The sequence below is a fragment of the Acartia tonsa genome, chromosome 2, assembly GCF_053477335.1.
Source record: "Acartia tonsa isolate MP-2025a chromosome 2, ASM5347733v1, whole genome shotgun sequence".
NCBI lineage: Eukaryota > Metazoa > Arthropoda > Copepoda > Calanoida > Acartiidae > Acartia > Acartia tonsa.
In genome coordinates this window covers 20,729,360-20,756,027 of record NC_137261.1, presented here as the reverse complement: position 1 = coordinate 20,756,027, position 26,668 = coordinate 20,729,360, and the positions used below count along the sequence as shown (strand labels likewise).

The window sequence follows — 26,668 nt, the reverse complement described above, 5'->3', positions numbered from 1 at the left end:
TCCAAGGTAAATGAGCTAGTACATTTTTCACAATCGGTTTCCTTATGTTCTTTGCATAAAAATTGCCCTCTAGATAAATTGTCGGCATTACAATGGTCCCTACCCTTTCGATGAATTACTGTAAAGTCAAAACTTTGGATGAAGTAAATCCATCTTACAGTTACACCATTTATTGTTCCTTTTTGCCATTTTTTGTAATGAACTAAGGAAATCGAATCTGTACGCACAATAAAGTTTCTGAATCTTAAATAATGAAGAAAGGTTTTAAGAACAAATACTAGACATGCTAATTCGCCTTTATAACTTGGATAATTTTTCTCTGCCCCGTTACATTTTTTGGAACATATTCCAATAATTCTTTCTACCCCCCCCTGATTTTGGCTGAGAATTCCAGCGAAATAACTCGTAGAAAAATCTACGTCTACTATAAAGGGGTTAGGATTATCCCACTGGGGGTAGCCTTTACTTATAGAATTTGAGAACATATTTATGAAATTTTCCCAATCTTTTGATAGGGAATTAGTCCATTCGATAATTTTATCATTTCTGTGTTCATCTAGGGTGCAAGAATTTTTTGCATATGATGGGAAATAGGCCCTATAATAATTGGAGAAGCCCAGGAAACGCTGGAGTTCCTTGCCTGTCCTGGGCCTGCTCCAATTTTTAATTTGTTCTAAATATTCGGGGTTCATTTTAAGTCCTTGGGAACTGACTATATGACCTAGATATGTACATTCGGATGTGAAAAATTTACATTTGGCTAGATTTAACTTAAGTTTTGCTGTTTTTAGGACTCCGAAGAGTTTTCTGAGATGTTTCAGATGTTCATCAACATTCTTTGAGAATATAATAAGATCATCAAGGTAAGATATTATAAATTCATATAAGCCAGGGATAAGGGTTAGGACCTTATCCATCAAGTGGCAGAAAACACTTGGCGCGTTACACAGTCCAAACGGCAGTTTCTTGAAAAGATACTGCCTGTTAAGGGCTGTGAACGCGGTCAAGTGTTTACTTTCCTTCGAAATGGCTAGCGCATGGAATGCGCTAGTCAAATCGAGGGTGGTAAATACATTACCAGTGCCTAATTTTTCTAAATTACTAGAAATCAGGGGAAGGGGCCAATTAATTTTTCGTGTTACACTATTAAGCGCACGAAAGTCGATAACGAACCTAAGCTTGCCTTCCCCCCCAGCCGTCGGTTTTTTCTTTACCGCAAAGATTGGGGAGGACCACTCGCTGTAGCCCTCCTCAATGACGCCCCCCCTTAGCCAATTTTCAATTTGTTCTTTTAATTTGGCTTCGTATAATGGGTTTAACTGAATGTTTCTAGCCTTAATAGGTTTAGCCCCGGGGATCAAGTCTATTTTATACTGTAAGAGGTCACAGTTACCGATATCAGCATCATCAGCCGAAAATATATCAAAATGATCAAGGCATAATTTTATTACCTTTTCCTTCATCCCTGGGTTGTTTTTGATAAGATCACTATTTTCTAAATCTAATTTTTCTTTAATGAATTTAATTCTTTTAAGAAGTGTAGTTCCTGATAATTCATTTATTTGATTAATACTTTTATTGCAGGAATTTGGGGGATCTGATTCGAATTCAAAGCAATATCCAACTTTAACGTTATCCAATAAGGTAATATTTTTTCCTGCTAAATTAACAAAATTTACCCAACATTCTCCTTTCTCATTTACATTATAAATACCCTCCATAAGCATTAAGCCGTTATGGCTTGTCATTTTAGAATTATTTGGGGATATATACAGCTTCCTATTTTTCTGATGAATAGGAATTGTTATGATTGTTGTATTCCCCCCCGGCAAGAATGTTGTTTTCTTTGCTAATTTTACGCATGTTTTATTTTGTTTTAATGTCCCAGTACCCCCCTTGTTACTCCAATTTATTCCCGGGATAAGGGAGTTTTGTTCCGTATGAACATTACTTGTAGGAATTAGGGGTATGTTTTTACTTTCTTCAACTATATTAATTGTTGAATTTTCTATGGGGATTTGCTCGCCATTGGGGAGCTCAAAGGAGAACTTATCTAATAATAAATTAATTCGATTAACTTTGAGAAATTCATATCCTAGATTTATAATTTTAGACGTCGTTTCAGGGATGTAAAACGTTTCTTCGAATATTTTATCTGACCCATCAAAGCTGAATTTTAAACTTACATGTCCTATGATATTTACTGGTTTTAAATCTACAGACAGAGCGCTAAGATTGGCGGGGGTGAATGTGATTTTATTATCATCTAAAATTTCTCTAGAAATAAGGGACCTAAAGTTATTTCCTGTATCCACTAAAGCGGTTTGCAGGAATTCCCCCCCCACGGGATTAAGAACTTTTAGTTTTGCACAGATAGGCATTATAAAATAAATTATATTTTTAGTCGAAGTCTAAAATGCATATTTTCCAAGATCCCCACCTCAGCGGTTAGGCGATGGTAATCCTCACACAGAGACTTCCTGTGTTCCAGGTATAGTTGTCTGTCGAAATTTTTTAAATAATAAAATGTTTTAACAATATGGTTAATTGTTAAAATAATTTTGTATAGCTTTCTGGGTTTCATTAAGTTTTTATCAAGCGCTTTTCAGCTCCAGAAATGTCTCAATAAGCATGAGAATGTTAATAGTTCTAAAGAAACTACTTAATTTTTATACGGGTCCTTATTTATATACTTGGATATATGATAGAAACCTATCGGAATATAACTGAACTAAAAAGTTTTAAAGGATTGAAGGGCTACAAAGTAGCTTAAAAATAAGTGTTCAGCTTGCAACTAACAAGACATTAAAAACAGACTGACTTATTTTTTGATTTACATCTGTATTTATACAAAATATAGTGTCATTAGTCAGTATCTGTTTCACGATACAAATAATTTAAGGTTAGCGCTAAATTATAGCTCAAAAAATTATTAGATATGGTTAATATAATAAAGAGGGTCAATGATGACTGGTTTATTATTCTGATATTGTTAGTATTTATACTTAATTTTTTCCACCTATGGGGTAGAACAAGCTTATATATTTACTAGAGTATAATTAATGCTGAAATCAGCTTAAAAAAATAGGATGTGGTTTGTAGTAACTGCTTTGGTAGTAACTGGCCTCGATTAATAATGTGCATTCACTTTATATAGAATTTTTATTCCACTGGTAATCCTAGCGGAAACTATTAGAACTAACTTTTATTTCATTCTGCTAGTAATCCTAGCGGGAAATAATTTAATCAAAATGTTTTAAGATTTTATTAATCACATCTTAAGTGATTAAAGATTTTAATTTTTAAATGCTGCTTGATTGCAGCTCAAAAATGAGTAAATGATAACAACAAAGAACTGAAGGACAACTGAATTAGGTTTGAAAATTTGCTTGTATTTATACAGATTTTCCATAGACCCCCCCCCTTCTTAACCTTATCATTTACTTATACGGACCGCGGTAGCATTCTAAGCGACATCTTTCGGATACATAATAAATTAAATATAGTTCTATTATTGTCACTGTACAAAATGCAATAATATGTATCCATATGGATAAGTTAATATACATAATTGCTGAGATATTTCAGCTACAAAAATCAGAGGCTAAGAGTGAGCAACTCTCAGATAAAGTCGATACTGAGGGTTCAACTCAAAAATCATTGTTTATATACAGATAATTCGCTTAAGTTCCCCTAGCGGTTAAAAATTAAACTAGAATGTTTTAGATTCTACTATATATACATTCAACATATACGATATTTACATATTAGATAAGTCGTGTAATATTAAAAATAAATACTACTAAATAGAAAATAGGTATTCACTTATTAGCTTCTTGATAAAGACTATTAGATTTTAAAAAATGGAAATATTAAGTGCATGTGAAATGCTCCTCAGGTTACTTCCCTACTTCCCCCAATTTCCTGTATCAGCTACATTTGGATAGGGAAAGGAGGGGGAGGAGTTTATTTTGTGTTGCTTAGTCAGACTTAATAACAATAATTTGTTTTATTTTTTCGCGCCAAAGCATTGCTTGGCAAGGGATATTTGATATTAAGGAATTTGCAAGCTTAGCTTGGCATGGGATATTTTGTTTATCTTTCATATCAAAATATGAAACTCATTCAGCAAATATTATTTTCTGGGATAGGGACAATTAATATCGCATAGATCCACTTTTATATTTAGAGGACGTGATTTTTAACAATCGCTTGAACATATTTATCTATTTCAGATTCTTCGCTGGCTTCCTGATCCATTTGGTTGATAGTTTTACGCGCATACTGCTCAGGTATTTTATTACTATTACTTGGAGCTTTTCTGGGCGTGAATTTACTCCGTGTTTTACCAAAGCGGGACTCAGGATTTGGGGGCTCCCCAGCTTTCTTTTTGTTGCAATTTTGCACTACATGGCCAGGGATATTACAATGCCAGCATTTAATAATTTTACTCCTCCCATTAAAGGCTCCTATAACGCCCTCGATTTGATCCCAAGCAATAGGATCATCCTCATGGTCTACCCAAGAAGGAACCTCGTCAGGTTCTTCGGTTAAGTTTTCTTTATACATTGCCGTGTTAGTGGGGATATTATCTTTGATAATACTGATTATGGGTTGTTTTTTCGTTTCCGCAGAATTTTTAGGTAGGAACATTTCCATAGCTTGAGAATAGCAAGCAGAAAGGTTTTCCTTGCTAATATGGCCAGACCCATCCCAGTTAACGTATCTCTGTCCGAGATTAATAAGTTTATTTAAGTAAGCGTTGTAATCGTCCAAAAATTGCATGCTCTCAACATAATTGGCCATGTCTATGGCAAGGTTGGTATACAGCAGATTTTTGCTAACGTTAAGATAGAATTCTTTCCACTTCTTTTTAGGTATGAGACCAGGATTCATGAGTTTGAACACCCTAAGTTTGTTTTCAAAATAGGTGTCAAGGGGTTGATTAGTCTCCTGTTTTAGGTTGTAGAAGTACTGAGAGGCTACTTCTGGATCCGAGAAAGGAGTGACTAGCCTCCTAATCATCAGGTAATAACTTAAAGCAGATAAGGCCTGATTTCTTTCAGGCGTAATTAAGTCTCCTAATCGTTCCCCTCTAGAGTCATAAATTCGCTGGTATAAAATATCCTTAAAAAGGATTGGGTCACAGATTCTATATGTCTTTGCAACCCTCCACATATTAGAAAAGAAGTTATCAAAGTCAGCCCTACCGTCCCACCTAGGGGCATCCCTCGCAAAATCGGAATCCCATTTTTGTCCCTTAATAAAGCATTCTTTAATAAAGTCATCGTCGGCGGCGCTAGTTGTTGCCGTTGCGGCTGCGCCTGTGTTTGGCGTATTCCTTGTAGAGGGTCTATTTGCTACATTGGGTGCAGACCTTGTAGTTTTACGGAGGGGTTCTAACGACTTAATCCTATCAGGGATAAAGGGAATCCTTTCTAGCAAGGTTTTTTCATATTCAGTTAGAGAAGTTTCTCTTACATTCATCCAATTGTCATTATCCGCCGGACCTATAAAGCCTACAATTGAATAGGCCATACAACCTGGGGCTGTCATCCTATCCTTGGCAACCCATTCAACCACGTTTATCTTTTGCTGGACCGATATACGGTCATAAAAAGTGGCATTAATTGAATCGTCACCTATGGTGTTAAAATGAGTCATGTTAAGACTTTCGTTTAGCGTTTTTTCAGCAAACAATGGGCCAAGATTTCCGTCCGCTGGGAGTTTTGATACTCTGCGTTTTAGGTCTAAAATGTCGGTATCGGCTAATAATCTGCGATGTGATTCTGTGTCCTTAAACCCTGCCCATTTTGTTTCTAATTCGAGCTGCATAATCTCGGATTCTTGTTTTATTAAATCTCTATAATGTGCCGAATATTCGTTTAACTTATCATTTAACGCTTCCGATATGAGATCTTTGATTTTTTCAGGGGAAAGCGGGTCAGCCTGCTGCTGATGCTGCTGCTGCTGCTGCGAGGTGCCAGAGACGGCCGGAGCCGGCGGAGGCGGCGGTTTTTGTTTATCATCATTTTTCTTATCGGTCATGGTGCTGGAGTGTAGTGTTCGTTAACACTGATTTGTCTACCACGAAACTTTTTAAGAACTTGGGAATATCCCTTTCTTCCTGTTTTAAGGAGAAAATATGAAAATGTGTGAAATTAAATACTAGTGTGAAAATAAAAGGCGGGTTCCTTTTTATCTTTATTTGGCAGTTTGCCACGAAATAATTATTATAAATATTCTGTAACAAATTGTTACTGTCAACCGTTTCCGTGAATAAACTTAGTTATCAGGAAAATATTAATTTCACTTTGCAATCGAAGCTACTTTACAATTTAATTTTGTCTGTACGCTAATTATCTAAACCTTCCCCCCTCAAAAAATGAGTGGTAGACAAGACTGCGCCAAAATGACGTATGAGGGGATGTACAGACAGACTGCGAATACGAGTATAGAGTAGCTCCGATACAATTTAATAATCAATAATCTAACAAAGTATTTCTAAAAAATACACATTTATTAAACATATAAAACTGGTTAGAAATAGGCAGATTAATGGGATTATTATTATAGGATATATTTATTATGATATATATATTAAAGGCTTGGACGTCCTGTTTCTTAGTTAGGTAAGAAACGACGTACTTGAACACGTGGGAGATATAGATACCGCCAGCCTAGACTTATAGGCTTGTATCTAACCGAGTGCAGACGGGAGGAAGCGTATTCACTCTTTGGCCTGCAACAATCAACTAGCCCTCAACACAGCAGGATGGAGTATGGTGGCGGTTACCAGTGGAGGTCTGACTCAGCCAGAGAAGTATAGGAATGTGAACAGGGATAAGGATACATAAACTTGGGTGTATATTACCACAATATCATAACTGAAATAGAGGTATAGAGAATATATAAATTCTGCCTTTTCCCCTTCCTTATTCTCTCAAAATCTTGGTTTTTCTCACATATATTTCCTTATGTTTATTGGGATATCAGAACAACATGTGTAGGATAAGTTTGAGTTGTATCTTTTGACCTGAAATGTTTGTTTGTACTTTAGAGGTGGAAATTCATAAAGTACATTTTAATAGGAACCCCAGTCAGAAGTATGAAATTATCTTAAGAAATAATAGAAAATTCAGTATTTTTTTTGGTTGTATCTTTTGACATTTAGTGTTAATGTTTTTATTCATAAAATTATTAATAATATTAACATAATTTTGCAGAGAAATAAACCTAATAATAACAGGATAACAGAAAAAGACAAGTAGTCTTTACAATCTTTCTCTAGCCAACACATAAAATATTAGACCAAGACCAAAAAAGTAATAATTTCAAAACAAATTAAAATATTTTGTATATTTTACTGATAATTTTCTTCAATAACTATATGTAATTAGCAATCCTTTTATAAAAGTAACAGGATGTTTGTCTGAGCTCCCAAGAAAAATTGCCTGAAGAAAAAAATTTCCCCCCTAACCATCAGAAAAAAATCTTTTCCTTTTCAAAAATAAAATCCCAGGCTTAGAGTCAGACATTTTTATTTGATTAATTACCCAAAGTGTCCATAGAAGCCTCTAGTGGCGTAGCTGCTAGTCTCAACCAATGTAATGTTTTTTTTCTTCACATTCCTATTTATGTGGTACAAACTCTATAGAAAGTTGGCAACTTATTCTTTTCGTCGGTAAACTAAAACAGCTGATAATTATGAAATCAATTCAAGGGCAATTAGAGTGGGTCAATTTTCAATTTTTTTTTTAATTTTGAATTCACCACAATGGATTTATTATTACTTAGATCTTACACGAAACATTTCATGTTCTATAATAGAGTGAACTCTCTTGCGGGCTAAAATAACGATCTTCCCCACCCAATTCTTTACCCTATTCCCTCCCATCCTAATGGAAAAATGGTACACCAAATAAAATCGAAGGGAAATTGCAACCTAAACTAACTAAAAATTTTCTCCTGTGATAATATCCACGTGAATAAATATAGAATTAATTGGAAGTTGAACCATAATTTTGTATCCTCTTAAAATATCATTGTTGTAGATGGTTAAAACATTATCTATCCCCTCTCCCCTTTACCCTATCTCTTTTCCTTCTTTATGGTGAATAAACTGACCAATAAACAGGTTAGCAACTTAATTTGGCGACAACTTTTCTATGTAACTCTATGTCAATAAGATAGGGTACTTATAGCTTTAAAAATTGAACCATCCTTTTAAATATTGACCCAACTCGACCCAATTTGTTGCTTTTAAAGACCAATACTAAAATCTAAATACAAAAAGTTTTGACATTAAGAAATATTTTATTTTTTGGTATTAAGTAATATGAATATTAAGAAAATTCATAATCCTTTATATCTTTTGAACATATATTTATAATTATAAAAATATCCGAAAATCAACAATTCTTTAGCTCTGATGTTGGTCATCACTCATCCCCTCACTAACCCATATGTTCTATTATTCATTCCCCAAATATACTATTAACAGGGATCTAAAGGGATATGACAATTGCCGATAAGTTGATGTAAATCCTCAATGATTAAACATAAAATTATCCCTTCTGTAAGTTATAATTGGTGGTTAAATCGTTTACTATTAACAGGGATCTAAAGAATAAGACAATTGCCGATAAGTTGATGTAAATCCTCACTGATTAAACATAAAATTATCCCTTTTGTAAGTTATAATTAGTGGTTGAATTGAATCGTTAATGGACAGGACACTCATTTTAATGTACAAACCAATAAAATTCAATAAAAGTTTTAAGTCACTGAATAAGAAAACGTTATTATAAAACTTTGGGGACCAGTGCAGTGTAATAAACAGCTCAATATTCACTCCCTCCCTGGATTATTACACAGTTTTATTTTAACAATTTCTTATTAATGGGCTCAACAACTTTAGAGACTTTTTATTTAATTAATTAAGTAAATTGATTTATCATCCATTGACCTATCCCTCTTAATTCCTGATTATAGGTTGATTTCTCTGTTTCGGCATGGGACAAGGACAACATATCAAAGACAATTTGTAAATATAGAATATGTAATATAAAAGTTTTTTTAAAATAATTAGATACCGCTGAACCGATATGGTTCATTTTTACACTGTAGCTTCTCATAGATCCTGAGAAGGTTTATAGCCATTTTGAGAAGGGTACCACAACCCACCTTGAAAAATATTACTCCTTTACAAAAAATTTTAATTTAAAATAAAAAAAAACAGAAATGAAAAATGTGGGGATGAGTATGATCCCCCCCCCCCCACCAAAACAAAAAAAAATAACCCCCTTCCCTTCATTTTTTTCACTTTTTCATTTTAAACTACTATAGAAAATGGAGATATTAAATTCAATTCCCACCACCTAAAGTGCCCCTAAAAGTGTCTCTAGGAGCGTAGCCGCTAGTTTGAAATAAAACACTAACAATATAATTAATTATCCATTAAAATTCTTAAAATTCTAAATATACATAGTCTATGGTCTTATTTTAAATGTATGTCTGTGGGTTTGTGTTCGTTCATAAAAAATACACCCCCTCCCTTACCATGTAGCCGGCCGTGCTGCGTCAAATTCTTGTCCAGGCTAGCCAAGCTGACGGACGTTTTTTTCTCTAATTTCTAAAAGCTACCTTTTTTATAAGAATATTTTTTTAATATTATATATAGAAGCAGTATGGTTCTTCATTACTGTTTAGCTTCTTATAAGACAAAGGAAGGTTTATAGCTATTTTGGGGGAGAGTACTAACACATTCTAAAGAGATATCTCCCCTAGGAAAAATCTCCCCCCCCCAAAAAAAAAAAATTAGAAACCCACTAAAATTAAAGAGGTCTCTAGGGGCTAGTTTGTCATTAAATTAAAAACATTCTTATTTTTCACTCTTAAAAAAAGCTAGCTTTTTTATTTGGATGAAAAAATCTGATCTACATAAAATTATTGCAACACAGCACTTTTCTCATCTCCTGGTAGAATATGAAGAAAATAGTAAGGTTTTTCTGTCTGAAGCTTAAGATCCCAGGAATGGTTGGTCTAATTAGCAAGAATTAGCTAAATTATCTGAGACAAAGGAAGGATATGTGATGAGAAGGAAGACTTTGAGGGAAAAAGGTAGATTTTCTTAGAATAAGGAAGAATGTCTTATAATAAGGTAGATTTTCATAGAATTAGGAAGTATTTCTTAGAATAAGGTAGATCTTATTAGAATAAGGAAGAATTTCTTAGAATAAGGTAGGCTATCTGAGAATAAGGAAGAACTAGGAGGTATTGGGTTAATTTTCTTATAATTAGGAAGATTAAGTGAGATTTAGGAAGAGATTTTCTTAGAATAAGGAAGAATGTCCTAGAATAAGGTAGATTTTCTTAGAATAAGGAAGAATGTCTTAGAATAAGGTAGATTTTCTTAGAATAAGGAAGAATGTCTTAGAATAAGGTAGATTTTCTTAGAATAAGGAAGAATGTCTTAGAATAAGATAGATTTTCATAGAATTAGGAAGAATGTCTTAGAATAAGGTAGATTTTCTTAGAAAAAGGAAGAATGTCTTATAATATGGTAGATTTTCATAGAATTAGGAAGTATTTCTTAGAATAAGGTAGATCTTATTAGAATAACTAAGAATTTCTTAGAATAAGGAAGAATGTCTTATAATAAGGTAGATTTTCATAGAATTAGGAAGAATTTCTTAGAATAAGGAAGAATGTCTTAGAATAAGGTAGATTGTCATAGAATTAGGAAGTATTTCTTAGAATAAGGTAGATCTTATTAGAATAAGGAAGAATTTCTTAGAATAAGGTAGGCTATCTGAGAATAAGGAAGAACTTAGAGGTATTGGGTTAATTTTCTTAGAATTAGGAAGATAAAGTGAGATTTAGGAAGGTGATTTTTATCCTCTTTTTCAGATATGTGAGAAAAAGGAGAGTGATTTTTGTCCATATTTGAGATATCTGAGAAAAAGGAAGATGATTTCAGTCCTTTTTGGAAGGGAATTTCTGTCCTTTTTAGGAATGACTTCATTTCCTTCATATGATCCGAAAATTGCAAGTGTAAAATCTTACAAGTGTCAAGTGAAAATAGAAGCGAAATTTTTATAAAAAAAAAAGTTTATCTCAGATGATTGAAAATTGTCTATTATGGCGAGAAAAAGACAAACAAAAAATCGGCGGGAAACGGCGGTTTTCGGCGGGAGCGGCGGTTCCGCCGCCGTTTCTTCACAGTTCCCTATTGTTCACCACAAAAGCAACTGCTGTGCAACATTTTAGAGCTGTAACTCTTTTATGGGCTGAGATCATGCACGTTTTAATTTTGGTTTCAAAAAGTGGCACATCTGCCTCCCTTTAGCGATTTTGATTGATTTAATACCTTTAAAAATCTCTGAATCAAATCACGTAATATTTGACCTTGGATGATTGATGGCTCACCTGTGTTAGAGAAGATATATTTTGTTGAGTAGGTATAGAATGAGACGGATGATTACTGTAGGAGGCCAATCCATTGCTAGGGCCGCCGCCAGACTTGTGGCCTGACCGCTGACCTGCAGGTCCTGGGTCGCCACCACTGGGCTGACGGCCAACCCCTGTAACAGCACTACTCTCAACACCTTGCTGTTGAAGCTCGTCAGCAAAGTTGCTATCAGCCATAGCGTTTGCAGCGGCTGCCGACGTTTGCTGGATAGAGGCCACTGCCGCTTGCGGCTGTTGTACACCAGCCGACTGCTGGAGCTGCTCTAATCCACCGCCAACAGCTGTTGCAGCAGTGCCGCCACCAGCGACAACGGAAGAACTAACGGCAACGGCGGGCGCAACGTTTATCGTTGCGGAGAGGTTGGCCGCAACACTAGCCGGACGTGAGCCGCCGTGCGGAGCGGCCGAGTTCGTCTTCACTGTGGCGGTGTGCGAGGCCGCATAGCTCATTGTGGCCGCACCTGACGGCCCGCCGCCGGTTGTCGTCGTTTTCACCTGTTTTTCGGGTTCTGAAGTACCCGTCACTTTGTCTTTGGATGCAGGCTTGTCTACAAAGTCGAAACAGGTCCAGCGACCACGTTTTAAGGGTTCTGTTGTTTCGACTTTGACAATTTTGAATCTATTTTTGAAATCCTGGGGACCAGACACAGGAACTTCACTAAAAAAAAAAAAGAGTTACAAATTAAAATCCACCTTTTCAGAAGAAAAATATTGGAAAAATATCATAGCATTTGTCATACTAGCCAATTTAAAAACCAATAAATCTTAACAATGCCTAAATGAACTGGGAGCAAAGTTAGAGTTAAAATATCATCTATTTAGATAAAATATCTCTATTCTAAAAGGGGGGGGTTTTTAATGCAACCATCTCGTAATCAATGTATAAATGGCACTTAGAATTCGAATTTCGACCTCAAAGAGGACTATCCACGAACGAGAGCACATGATTCTAAGTACCTTCCAGCATTGATCCTAAGTATTTTCTTTCAGAATATAATAGGTCACCATATATTATTAATATATTGACGAGAAAATTTATGTTTCACCATGTTTTTTTAGGTATTTTAATTGATTTTGAAAACTTTTATGAAGCTAATTCTTTTAATAAAATGGATACTTGATAATACATATGCGAATACTCGTGTTATATAGATTGTAAATTAATCCATATTAGCATTAATTTAAACATAACATATAAGATATAGTAAATGTGCTTTTGACTTTTTTTAATTTTTATCATTTGACAACATGGACAATTAAAGACACCCCGAACTCAACAAAACGTTTGATAAAATTTTAACGAAAAATGGTGGACATTTTTTTACTTTTCTTCAACTTGAAGTGGTGAAACATAAATTTTCTTGTCAATATATTAGTTATTGATAGTGACCTATTATATTCTGAAAGAAAATACTCAGGATCAATGCTGGAAGGTACTTAGAATCACGTGCTCTTGTTCGTGGATAATCCTCTTTTGCATGAGTAATCCTTGGTAGGTCTATTTTCCCTAAATCGAACAAAAAGTTGGAAAAGTAACGGCTGGCAGCTGGCGGCTCAGCCGTTTAGCCGTTTTTTGCCTAATTTCAGGGCAAATTCATCATTAATTACGTTGGAATCAACTTTTTAAAACATATTTTTGGTTTAATTCATGTTAAATGATAGCAATAACCATTTTCAAAATTTCTTGTACCAGCTGCTAAACGGCTAGAACCGACTGAAAACGGCTGGGAGCTGCCAAGAGTATGAATAGTTGATAGGGCATGTGACATGTCTAGGGGTAGGTTTTTATGGTTGCTGAGCTCAAAAATACTACCAAAAATAGTTGCAGCTCAATCATATAGCAGCTGGGTAACGGCCGCTGCTGAGCTGGGAGCTGCCAAGAGTTGAATGTGTAGATAGGGCTTGTGACATGTCTAGGGGTAGGTTTTGATGGTTGCTGAGCTCAAAAATGCTACCAAAAATAGTTGCAGCCCATCAATATGGCAGCTGGGTAACAGCTGCAGCTCAGCTGGTAGCGACCAAGAGTAGAATGCGTAGATAGGGCTTGTGACATGTCTAGGGGTAGGTTTTTATGGGTGCTGAGCTCAAAAATACTATCAAAAATAGTGGCAGCTCATCCATATGGCAGCTGGGTAACGGCCGCTGCTCAGCTGGGAGCAGCCAAGAGTAGAATGAGTAGATAGGGCTTTTGACGTGTCTAGGGGTAGGTTTTTAGGGGTGCTGAGCTCATAAATACTATTGAAAATAGTGGCGGCCCATCCACATGGCAGCTGGGTAAAAGCTACAGCTCAGCTGGGAGCGGCCAAGAGAAGAATGAGTACATAGCGCCTGTGAGGTGTCTAGGGATAGGTTTTATTGGGTGCTGAGCTCAAAAATACTAACAAAAATAGTGGCCGCCTATCAATATGGCAGCTGTGTAACAGCTGCAGCTCAGCTGGTAGCGGCCAAGAGTAGAATGGGTAGATAGGGCTTGTAACATGTCTAGGGGTAGGTTTTTATGGGTGCTGAGCTCAAAAATGCCATCAAAAATAGTGGCGGCCCATTCACATGGCAGCTGGGTAAAAGCTACAGCTCAGCTGGGAGCGGCCAAGAGTAGAATGAGTTCATAGGGCTTGTGACGTGTTTAGGGGTAGGTTTTCATGGGTGCTGAGCTCAAAAATACTACTAAAAAAAGTGGCCGCCCATCCATATTGCAGCTGGGTAACAGCTAAGCTTAGCAGTAAGCCGTTATTTAAGACTCATTGACTATTGGGACTATTGAAGGATAACCAAATATTGAATATTTCATTATAAATACACTATTGTCATTTTATATTATTAATAACAACACCTTATCAATGTATTGATTTAGTTGTAAAACGGCTGAAATTGGCTGAGAACAGTTACCAACAGATAAAAGTAAACAAGTAAAGACATAGCTTGTGATGTGTCAAAGAGGTGTAAGTTTTTATAGGTGCCAAGCTCATTAATACTCCCAAAAAAAAGCCCATCCAAATGGCAGCATGGTAAGGGCTGCTGCTCAGCTGTAGCTGTTACCCAGCTGCCATATAGACAGGCCCGAACTTTTATTGGTAGTATTTTAGAGCTCAAAACCCATAAAAACCTACCCCTAGACACGTCACATGCTATGTACTTTTGGCTATTGTTAGCTTTTCTCAGCCGTTTTTTGGTAGTTTTCAGCTCTTGAAACAGTGAAATCCAGTAATTAAAAAGAGTTATTAGTAATATATCCATGAAAAAAAGGTAAAATGTTAATAGGGAGAAGTTTAATTCCACTGAAATAATCAATTTTTTAAGCCTCAAAAAACAGCTGAGCTGTGGCCATTACCCAGCTGCCATATAGAAGGGACGGCACTAATTTTTGTGCTCAGCGTCCATTAAAACCTACCCCTAGACACATCAGAAGCCCTATCTACTCATCTACTTTTGGCCGCTCCCAGCTGAGCTGCAGCTGTTACCCAGCTGCTATATGGATGGGCAGCCACTATTTTTGGTAGTATTTTTGAGCTAAGCAACCATAAAAGCCTACCCCTAGACACGTCACAAGCCCCATCTACTCATTCTACTATTGGCCCCTCCTAGCTGAGCTGTAGCTGTTACCCAGCTGCCATGTGGATGGGCCGCCACTATTTTTAGTAGTATTTTTGAGCTCAGCACTCCGAAAACCTACCCCTAGACACGTCACAAGTCCTATCTACTTATTCTACTCTTGGCCGCTCCAAGGTGAGCTGCGGCCGTTACCCAGCTGCCATATGGATTGGCAGCCACTATTTTTGGTAGTAGTATTGAGCTCAGCACCCATAAAAACCTACCCCTTGACACGTCACAAGCCCTATCTACTCATTCTAATCTTGTCCGCTCCCAGCTGAGCTGCAGCTGTTACCCAGATGCCATATGGATGGGCTGCCACTACTTTTGGTAGCATTTTTGAGTTTAGCACCCCTAAAAACCTACCCCTAGACATGTCACAAGCCCTATGTACTCATTCTACTCTTGGCCGCTCCAAGGTGAGCTGCAGCTGTTACCCAGCTGCCATATGGATAGGCGGCAACTATTTTTGGTAGTATTTTTGAGCTTAGCACCCCTAAAAACCTACCCCTAGACACGTCACAAGCCCTATCTACGTAACACATTTAACTCTTGGCAGCTCCCAGCTCAGCAGCGGCCGTTACCCAGCTGCCATATGATTGAGCTGCCACTATTTTTGGTAGTATTTTTGAGCTCAGCACCCATAAAAACCTACCATTAGACACGTTACAAGCCCTATCACTATGTGCCCAGCCAATGCAAAAACTCCAAGATTCCAAAAAATGCACTTTTGAATATTGAACAATTTTAAAGTTTTAGGTTAATCTTTGTCATATTTGAGAAGGATTCCCAAAGCTAGAGGTGAAAATATCAATTACTTATAATTTTACAGCTTCGAGAAGTAGCCTACCTAAATATTTAGGATTTTGTAATAAAGCCTGGCTATTGAAATTACATTTTATATGCAAATTTTAAATTATCGTCAAACTACCAAAAATTGAGCTACAGTAATATGTTATACCTTTTTTGAAAGCTTATTGAATATACTATACGATTTTAAATTAGTTTTTATACGGTTACCTATAAAACTTATGAAAAAAATTATGTCAAAGCATTCCCCCTTAAAGAATCAGGAATTATAATATTTTGTAATGATACTCTCAACTTCAAATAGTTTGATCTTTTTTCAGCTAACGATGCCGCATATCAGACCTTTACACATGTTTAACCAAGGCACTCAGTGAATGAATCCCGTTGGTTTCAATGGCGGCATCGTTAGCTGAATTTTTTTTCTCGCATTTTTGTAGGCGCGGTCGGACCCATTTTATAGCAATTTTTACACAAAAAAACACAAATTAAAATACCTTTTTTTTTACAAATCATTTTATCGTGATATTTATAGTTCTCGATGCAATTATTTGATACAATCCCTTATTCTTATTAATTAAAGTCTTTAAAGGATATCCTCGCCCCCCCCCCTCACCCCCGGAGTTTGGGGGGAGGCCCCCCATGCCACACACCTAGAAATATTCATTTAAGCTATGTAATCGAACCTGTTGCTTCTAATCAATTACCATTCTTTTTAAATCAAATGAATAATATCTTAAATGTTTTCATTTGATAAAACTAAAACCTATTCCAACCCATATGCACGCCCTAATGAATTAAAGGAGTTAAGCAAACTTGTAAAGAAACTAAAAGATTTAAGCAAATTTGTTAATAAATGTATGAAGGCCTAGGGATCTAAAGGGATAAGAGAATGGCAGATAAATTGATGTACATTACCAATAATGATACACAAACTTACCCTTCTGTAGATTACAATTATTGGTTGAAAAGTTATGACACTCAACTTAATAAACAAATAAGAAAATGTTATTATAAAACTTTGGGGACTAGAGTGATAAACAGCCCAATGTCCCCTTCCTTCCTGATAAAGGCCCTATTGCAGACAATCAATCCTTTGATTGCAAGGCCTTTGGATTAAAGTTTTTAGTGCTTTTGGGGTGATTTGTTATATATTTGATTTTATTTTTAAAACAAGGATTGCTTTGTCTATAAGTAGCGCAGCAATAATAACAGGTCAATTTTTTAATGAAAAAGAATTAACATGTTTCCTTGTTTATAGTTATTAATGTCAACAAATCCTGGGATCTAAAGGGATAAGTTAATGGCCGATAAATTGATGAACTTCAATGATACACAAAATTACCCCTTCTGTAGATTACAATTAGTGGTTTAAACGTTTGGACATTTAACATTTGAAAAAAAACAATTAAAATTCAGTAAAAGCCCCTAAAGTTGCTAAACCAATGGATAATAAAACGTTATTATAAAGCTTTGGGGACTAGTGTAATAAACATGCCAATGTCCCCTCCCTCCCTAAAACAAATCAATTGATATATAAGTATTTCATTGATAATTTATTTAAGGGGGGGGGGAGGGGTAAAATGTGGTGACTTGAAACACGACATACCAGCAATTTTATTTTGGGCGCTACTTCCTTAGTTTTAGAGATAATTGGGTAAAATCTTTTGTGTTGTGTCACCAATCACCCCAAGTTTTGGTATCTTAAAAAAAAAACGGCGGTTCCGCCACCACCAAAATTTTTTTATTGCATTTCTCGCTGAATTAGGCAATTTGGAATCATTTGAGACCGTGTTATTTTTTCAAAATTTTTTCTTATAACCAATCAACCCTGTGGGGGACTTCATTTTCAAATTCTCATTTATCAAGGTATATCTTAAATTCAGTGCTTCTCCTGTGCTTTTAAGATATTGGATCCAAATCTTTTTAGGGTGTCACTAATCACCCCAATTTTTGGTATCTTTAAAAAACGGCGGTGGGCCTGCCGCTCCCGCCGTTTTCAGCCGCCGCCGCCAAATTTTTTTTTGCATTTCTCGCCAAATTAGGCAATTTGGAATCATTTGAGATAATGTTGTTTTTTGGCGACGGAAAATGGCGGTTAACGGCGGGAGCGGCGATCCCGCCGCCGTTTTTTTTAAAGATACCAAAACTTGGGGTAATTAGTGGCCCAACCCAAAAGATTTTACCCAATTTGAAGCACAATTAACAGAACTATGAGTTTTTGTTTTATATTGGAATTCTGGGCACATAGTGCCTATCTACTCATTCTACTCTTGGCCGCTACCAGCTGAGCTGCAGCTGTTACCCAGCTGCCATATGGATGGGCTGCCACTATTTTTGGTAGCATTTTTGAGCTCAGCAACCATAAAAACCTACCCTTAGACATGTCACATGCCCTATCAACTCTTCATACTCTTGGCAGCTCCCAGCCGTTTTCAGCCGGTTCTAGCCGTTTAGCAGCTGGTACTAGAAATTTTGAAAATGGTTATTGCTATCATTTAACATGAATTAAACCAAAAATCTGTTTTTAAAAGTTGATTCCTACGTAATTAATGATGAATTTGCCCTGAAAATAGGCAAAAAACGGCTAAACGGCTGAGCCGCCAGCTGCCAGCCGTTACTTTTCCAACTTTTTGTTCGTTTTAGGGAAAATAGACCTACCAAGGATTACTCATGCAAAATTTGAGATCGAAATTCGAATTCTAAGTGCCATTTATACATTGATTACGAGATGGTTGCATTAAAAACCCCCCCCTTAATATTTTGAATATAAAATTCTTTAAATACATGTATTTTTAGGTATATTTTTCTAAACAATGTTAAGTAAGTTATAAAACATTTTTTGGTGAAAATCCCACCAGAAATTATTCTACTAACCTGACTTCTGAGCCCTGTTCTGAATTGTTGTTTACAATCACAGCCATAGTCCCAGCTATTGGTAGCTGACCTAAAGTATAATATTCTATAATATTTACTATTACAACCATAGTCCCAGCTATTGGTAGCTGACCTAAAGAATAATATTCTATAATGTTTACTATTACAATCATAGTCCCAGTTATTGGTAGCTGACCTAAAGTATAATATTTCTATAATATTTACTATTACAACCATAGTCCCAGCTATTGGTAGCTGACCTAAAGTATAATATTTCTATAATATTTACTATTACAACCATAGTCCCAGCTATTGGTAGCCGACCTAAAGTATAATATTTCTATAATATTCACTATTACAGCTATTGATAGCTGGCCTAAAGTATAATATTTCTATAATTAAAGATGGGAGTGGAAGAATAATTTCTTCTTAGCTAGAAAATATACATTCCTTGTAATTAGCCTAAATACTATTCTCTCTAACATAATATTAAAAAAAATCAGTGAATTAAATATTTGTCAATACTTGACTTTCTAAGTACACGAATTCATGATGTTCCTGTGAGCTAAAATTCCAAATTACGAGATATCTACATTTATGAACGCTGCCCTCCTTCCCATAATTTTAAGAATAAAGTATAATGTTTACAATAAAGAAATAAAAGATTTAATTATACTGAAATGTTTAAAGTGCTCCTTCGAAGGTCAAATAGCTGTCTGTCTTGGAATTTCATTTTTGATGGCGCTACTACTCTATAATTTGGAAGATCAGTAGGTTGACACATACAAATAGTCTACATCTGCACATACCACGGTTTAATAACACTCTGCAAACCCAAAACAAACAAACAAAGATTAGATTTAATGAATACTTAGAATTTTTTTTAGATATTATAATTAAATTAGTTTAAGTACTGTTGTTTACAAACAAGATATAAGTAATTTATTTTTGCTGCGATACTTTGTAACAAAATTGTCCTCTTATTTTATAACAATGTTTCTTGTTTACACTAGCTACATTCAAAAGCAATTTAAGAAAATACATGAAGTGTACACTGTACATTTACACGGTAAAGTAGAATACCTATCATTAGAAGCATTCTGTTTCATTACATTACAATAATAATAAAAAAAGGACTAGACTTATGAATTACCTTCTATTTTCGATTTATATGCGATACATGTTATTTTGTATAATGTCTATCAAAATATCCAAATTTGTTAAATGACTGAAATTAATGCTTAAAGGAATAAAATATGTATGTAGATGGGATTTAAGACCATTTATACTTCTGGGGATGGTTGATAACAACGTAGTTCCAGGAGACATGCACCAGTATGTCCTAGGGCACTAAATACCCTACTATTGCAGACAACCGAACATTCGATAGTTGTTCGACCTTCGTCTGGAAGTCCTAACTGTGCATGGTAGTGAGTTGCGTCCTACCCCCTACTCTTACTATTGGTTTAATGCATCTGACATAACATTAGTAGGTTCAAATCTATAGTTTTGAAGCGGTTTTGGCCAAGATTCGAAACCATCACCTTCATAATGACGAGCAGATACGTTACGAGTTTCGCTACGGAGAGATTATTATACGCTACCTGTGGTTTTGTCTACATAGCTGACTTGATACCCGGCGTCCTGGTTGTACGTAACAAATCCGAACCCCGGATGGGCGTGGTACGCGTCCTGCTCCCAACCCTAAAATAAGATAATTTAATAATTTATTGTAAATGTTATTGTACAATCCATATATACCACACTTGTCCCATTTTTACGACATTTTTAAGTTGCAATTCTTTCTATATCAAAAAATTTTTAAAGAAAAATTATCTATAAGATGAATTCAGAATAGGTATGATTTAAACTTTTGAAAGAATTCCGACTTCCAATAAAATATACCTACCTAAAAAAATCTTTCGGAAAAATCTTAAAATACTAGGTAATAAGAGCACAAAACAAAACGTATTTAAAGCAGAAAAGAAAGAAGAATTAATATTTTAAACCAGCAATACAAAAGTTTATATTATGTAATGTATTTTGAATGAGTAATAAATGTATGTGCAGAGCAGTAAGGATAATGTATCCAGGGTTTCGGATCCGCATTGATTTTATGCGGATCCGAATCCGGATCCGGATCCTCAAAATTTGGTCAGTGCGGATCCGGATCCGGATCCGGATCTTTGACAATAAAAATAAAATCACCAAATTTTTCAAAAAAATTTTATTCTTTAATTCGAAGTCAAAAATACTTTTAATTTTCAAGTCTGAACCTAAACCTTAAAGATTGGCTCTCATCAAGAGAATGTCTGAGATTTTATATAAATTTAGGTAGATTTTTCCATTTTTTCCGCATTTTTTGGAGTCTAAGGATCCGGATCCGCATTTTTTTGCGGATCCGGATCCTTGGACTCAAAAATATGCGGATCCTTGCGGATCCGGATCCGGATCCAGATCCGGATCCGGATCCGAAACCCTGAATGTATCTGAGGAAAAATTTCTCCGCCAAGTTTTATTCTGTCAAAAATATTGAATTATATGAGAACAAATTTTTTATTATATCATTGTAAAATACTTTGTTTTTGAGTTATAAATATTTCAAGTAATCCAATATCTTAGAGAGAAAAAAGTTTTTCTTCAGATCTAGTATTCCTGCCGGGATATGCTATATTACTTACCTTTCATGATCATGAAATATTATATTTATAAAAGTCAGAAATTAAGGAAGAGGTGTAATAAAAAAGACAAATGTTTTATTAAAATGATAAAGTAACAGGATGTATGTTAGTTAAAAATAATTGGATAATGAACTCTAGTCTTGCATAGAAAAAAGGTATTGCTTTAACTTTTTAAATGCATTAATACCTCTAGATTTAAGGAAAAAAAGAACAAAATGGGATTTTAAAAAGTTATATATCACTTAATTCCTGTATTTAAGCAGATATAATATTTACGAAGAAGTGCAATTGTGTTGTAACAAGGTTGACAACATTTATAAATAGCGTAGCCAATATATTTCACAAAAAAATCTTATATGCAGGAGTTGCAATGTCTTTTCATTTGAAATGTTATTTATAGCGAATTTTGAATAAATCAATATCTTAAACCTCTATTTTTTTAAAAAATGGACTGAAGCAATGTTTCAATATATGCTTTAAAAAAATGTTTTTTTTTCAAACTATTAGGTAATCAAGAACTGTTTTTTTTTAAATATAAAGAATGAAGATAAAACCTAGGAAACCCATAAATTGATGATCTTTAGAGGCCCAGTGGTCGACTGTCATCTCCAATTGATTAGTAAAAAAACAAATTAATTGGAAAAAAAAGTGAGAGAAAATTTGTGTGTGCAATATTATGATTACAAAGCATATGATAGAAGACGTCAATCTTCAGGTGTGTCCAGAAAAAAAAAGATGTTGATGATAAACTAGGTACAAAGAAAAAAGTAGGAATAGCAATAGTATAAATAGAATATGATCACTTGTTTTTTGTTTATGATTCTGCAGCTACTCATGCTCGGTTATGCCTTTACGTCCTTTAGGCACTAAGTCTTAGAAGTTGATTACCTAACTTATCTGTATCTTTCTTGTTTTAAAATGATTTCAAGAACAAAATCTATTCGAGAAAAACAAAATTTTTGCAAATAAATTCGCAATACCAAGTTCTAAACTAACTTTACTTTGCTCTAGTTTTTAAAAACAAGTGAAAGCGTCTAAAACTGCACTTCATATGGACATACTTGTCTTTTTGCTACTTTATAATAAAAATAATTTGAACTGTTTAAATCTACTAATTCAATGTACACCCTGTTTTGATAGAAATGGAAGAGCAAAATTAATCAACCATAAGATGAGAGAAAGAGTGTGCAAGAGATAATTGACCAGGAACAGGCACATTCATTGCAAGAAAAAAAGAATAACTTTTGCAAAAAAAGATTTATGTTTATTTCTACTTTTAATTTGATTAAAGGATAGTTCAAGGAATTTAGAATTTCAACAAATTGAAACAACACTAACGCCATTCAAAATCTTTTATGTTATAACTTTTGGCCATCTTGCATAAAAAAAACCACAGGATATAAAGTAGTAATTCACTTTAATATTGAATGTAGGATTTTTCTAAACTTATATCATTGAACTATCCAATTAAAAACAATAACATCAAAACTTAAATCTTTGTCTGAACTTCTTTTCAGCATAAATGGCCTTGTCCATGTTAGGGATGGCAATCCGAGGTAAATATCGAAATTTTGACGGATTTTTTATTCAGATTTCAAGTTTTAGTCCAAAAATTAGCGGATGCGGATTGCCATCCCTGGTCCTTGTGATTGACAATAAATTAACCTTTTCTTGAGAAAATTTTCTGTTTCTTGTCTCATGTCCAGGAGTTACTGGCTTTCCCTTGCCCTGGAAAGCAAATGGTTTACTTACATCCCAAAAAACGAAAACCCATTGAACAAAATATTCTTAAATTTTAGGTTAAATTAAAATTCATAGATATACAGCTTTACATGTATTATTTAAACATTTTTAACTAGAAAAAGGAACTTAAAACCATTTTAACAGTGCTAAAATAACAATCATAAATAAGCATAACATCTAAGGGAATGTAAAGCAGAAAGTAATTGTCTCGGTATACTTATCATTAGCCAAAGCTTATGTTTTTATACAGACAAAATAATAATCAATATGTCTGAATTATATCTTCACAGCATTAACACTTGCGCATTTTTGCTTATTATAAAGCAGCACTGAAAATATTTTATATACAACTTGCAGGAAAGCAAATTAAGTTTGAGATAATAATTGCGACAATTGAAAGTGGATTAAGAGTCTACGATCAATAAAATTCCATAAAGGAATTGAAAACTTTTATATTTTTCTTATTTTTTGTTCAATAGGTACACAAGACAAAATATTTTCCCATAGTTCCTTATTTTAAAGAAAATTTTGCCTCTAACTTCTTTTGCTTACCACCACGCAGTGATTGGAACTTAATTTTCTAATGAACTATGAAAGGTCAAATCAATGATATCAAAAACCTTAGAATGGACCCTTCGAATAACTTAAACTTTGTTTTTTGTTTTAGGTTCAGGGGTGTATATTCTGCACAAGATTTATTTTTTTTCCCCTGCTACAAAATTTTTTATTTTTTTTCCCCCTAGATTTTTCTTAAAAAGTAGGGGGGGAAATAGAAAAATATTTAAAGAACTCTATATTTTATTTATTTTATCCCTCCTACCACACATTTTTTTAGTTTTTTTAACCAAGGAGGGGGGCGAAATGGAAAAAATGTTTTCAGTTTTCTTAATTTTTAAATTTTTTATCCCTCCAACCACTTATTTTTTATTCCCCCCCCCCCCCTGAGCCGGGGATCCCATGCAGAATATACACCCCTGTTTAGGTTTAAAATGGAATTAATCTTAGTACAAGCCATCAAATTGAGAATATAAGGGAAAAAGGCCTGGAAAACAATTCAAGAACAGGACAATAAAAGATAGGTCATATGACTATATAATTAAAGTGAGTTTAAGATGTAAACCTGTTTCTATACGAGTAAGTTTGAATCTTTAACGGCTCTGTTCTAGAAGAAATATTCTTTTAAATCCTTAAATTCTTACCCCACGTCGTTCAGAAAATTTGTCTACCTGGGGAACGCCATTAACTCCTGGCTGGCCGCTGGCAGCACCCGCCGCCGCCAGAGGTTCTAACTGACTTGACAGACTGTCTGCCATTTCAGACAAGTCCTAGACAAATTATTTTATCACACATGAAAAATTAAACATACTCTCAGAAAAAATGAAACAACCAGAAAATAGTTTCATATCGGTTCATATCATAAATCGAGATTAGAAATAACAAGAATTAAATTTTTGTGTGATTCATAACTTTAAGGTACTTATTAAAAAATAAAAATGAACACTTGCACTTCGATTAAGCTATAATTCTTAAGAAACTGTAGGTGTTGTCGAAAAGGTGATGGATTCCAACCCTGGCCAAATCTTGTTAAAAATTATACTCATTAAAAAAATGCAGAACTATACTTAGAATTGGAAGGGGGTAGAATTATCCCATTAAAAGGCGTAACACGTTAATTTGCACGTTTATCAGACAAAGATCGTGTAATCAAAGAGTTAGTTTTCTAAAGTAATTAAATCTCATAGATTTATAACCAAGGCCTAGAACTAAGAATATATTAAGTAGGTATTGATCACGCATAACCAGATTAATATCATATGCACCCAACTCTAACAGTGCACTCATTGTCACAAATATTTACTCTAGTATGACAAGGTCTGAGCACAGCGCATCACTGATTTACAATTTGTCGTCACTGGACTAATCACTTAACATTCTTGATAATAATATCAATTAAAACTGAACTTAGTGCTGTGCTTTCAAAGAAGATTCCCAAATGTGATAAAACAATAACCTCAGTGTGCGAGTCCTCAAGGTCGTCCAACTCCTCGTTGCTCTCGTCCCCGTCATTGCTTGGGGGCCGCGACAAAAATACGTTGGTAATCTTGAAGCTTGTTGTCTTCTTTCTAGGCTGATGCGCATCCTCAACTGTTACACCAATTTTGGGTTACATTTTTGTTTATTATTTTCATGTACCTAGGTATTTTTGTCAAAACTGGCGATAAACGATTGTTCCAAATAGTTTTAAAAAGTTTTTTATGTGGTACCCTACCCTAAATCAATAATTTACATTCCCAGGACCTATAAGAAGCTACATTGTAAAGGAGAACAATATCGGTTCAGAGGTTAGCAAGATACTTCGGTACAGACAGAAAAACACACACACGCATAGAAATCCGATTACTTTTATACAAGGATGAACAAACATGACTTATTTTAGTACTTCCACTTTTAATCTTCATCATTAGGGTGGATGAAGAATTACAATCTGATGTTGAATAGGTATTCATTTGTATTTTTAATATCGGGACAAACGAAGCTTATATTAAAATGGCACTTTGAGGGAAAACACAGAAAAAATTGTCATACACGAAAACAACAAATCCCAGTTAACTCATATCAACGTAATAAAGTAATATAAAGCTGTAAATTATTCGTATATTAAATATCTTAAAGTCACTTTGTGTTTTGTAACACTTTTAGTTAACTTTCTTAAATTGAACCCAAACTTTCCTTCTTGTTGAAAGGTCATTGTTTCTGATCCACCGTAAAGAACACCTTCATCAATCCTTCCAGGCAACGGGTGCAGTTCAAGCCCTCTCCCACCGGTCTGCTGTAGCTGCTGTTGTTGTTGAGGGTCTACAGGCCCCCTTGCAGCAGCCGCGACCGCCTGAAGATCACCTGCACTAGCCGTTCTGGCCGATTGTTGGCCACTAACTGTAGCTGGCATGTTCGAAGGTTGGTGATGGCCGACAGAAATATCTGCTGCGACTCTGGTTGCCTGTATGTTGACAGGATCCCCCCGCCCTCCCCCACTGCCACCAGCTGGAATACTGGAGGCCATACACCTCTGTTTGGGACGAGGGATATTTACATCATTTCAATCTAAAATAACATTTTCATCTGAAATTTTGAAAGATTAATATTTAAACAAATTTTAAGGCAATCATATTTGTGCGTACATAGTACCTAATCCAACTAACACTTCTAGAAGAAAATTATTTATTTCCATTGGACATTATTGTATAATACCTAAATCTAAGAGGTACATAAAAAATGTTCCGCGTTCGATCGATCGATCAAAGCCTTTTAAACTAACTAGATATTTCAACTTCAGATACAATATTAGCATTAAAAACAACATTACTTCAGTATTCATTCCGGTATATATACTTATAAAAAAGAATATAAATACAATTAGCTTTGATCAAAAGTAAAAAACTAAATACCTAGTCAAATCTTGTTTAAAGTGTTCAAAGGGATAGTTTCATGAAGTGCAATTA

General features: G+C 34.8%; 1 protein-coding gene across 3 annotated transcripts in view; it reads right to left on the bottom strand.

Moving 5' to 3' along the window:
• Positions 1-26,315, bottom strand: part of LOC145306628 (uncharacterized) — a 34,620-nt gene extending 8,305 nt beyond the window's left edge. Inside the window, exons 1-7 of one of the 3 annotated variants that reach the window (XM_080148861.1) lie at positions 25,901-26,314; positions 25,180-25,315; positions 24,395-24,493; positions 23,091-23,153; positions 20,349-20,448; positions 18,745-18,814; positions 11,431-12,130 (exon numbers count right to left, since the gene is read on the bottom strand). In XM_080148861.1, coding sequence (XP_080004987.1) covers positions 11,431-12,130; positions 18,745-18,814; positions 20,349-20,448; positions 23,091-23,153; positions 24,395-24,493; positions 25,180-25,315; positions 25,901-26,229 — 1,497 coding nt within the window. In that variant the 5' untranslated portion in view covers positions 26,230-26,314. Of the gene's footprint in view, positions 1-11,430; positions 12,131-18,744; positions 18,815-20,348; positions 20,449-23,090; positions 23,154-24,394; positions 24,494-25,179; positions 25,316-25,900 lie in introns of all 3 variants that reach the window. The other 2 variants (XM_080148871.1, XM_080148882.1) reach the window with 2 other exon arrangements.
• Positions 26,316-26,668: the final 353 nt, after the last annotated feature.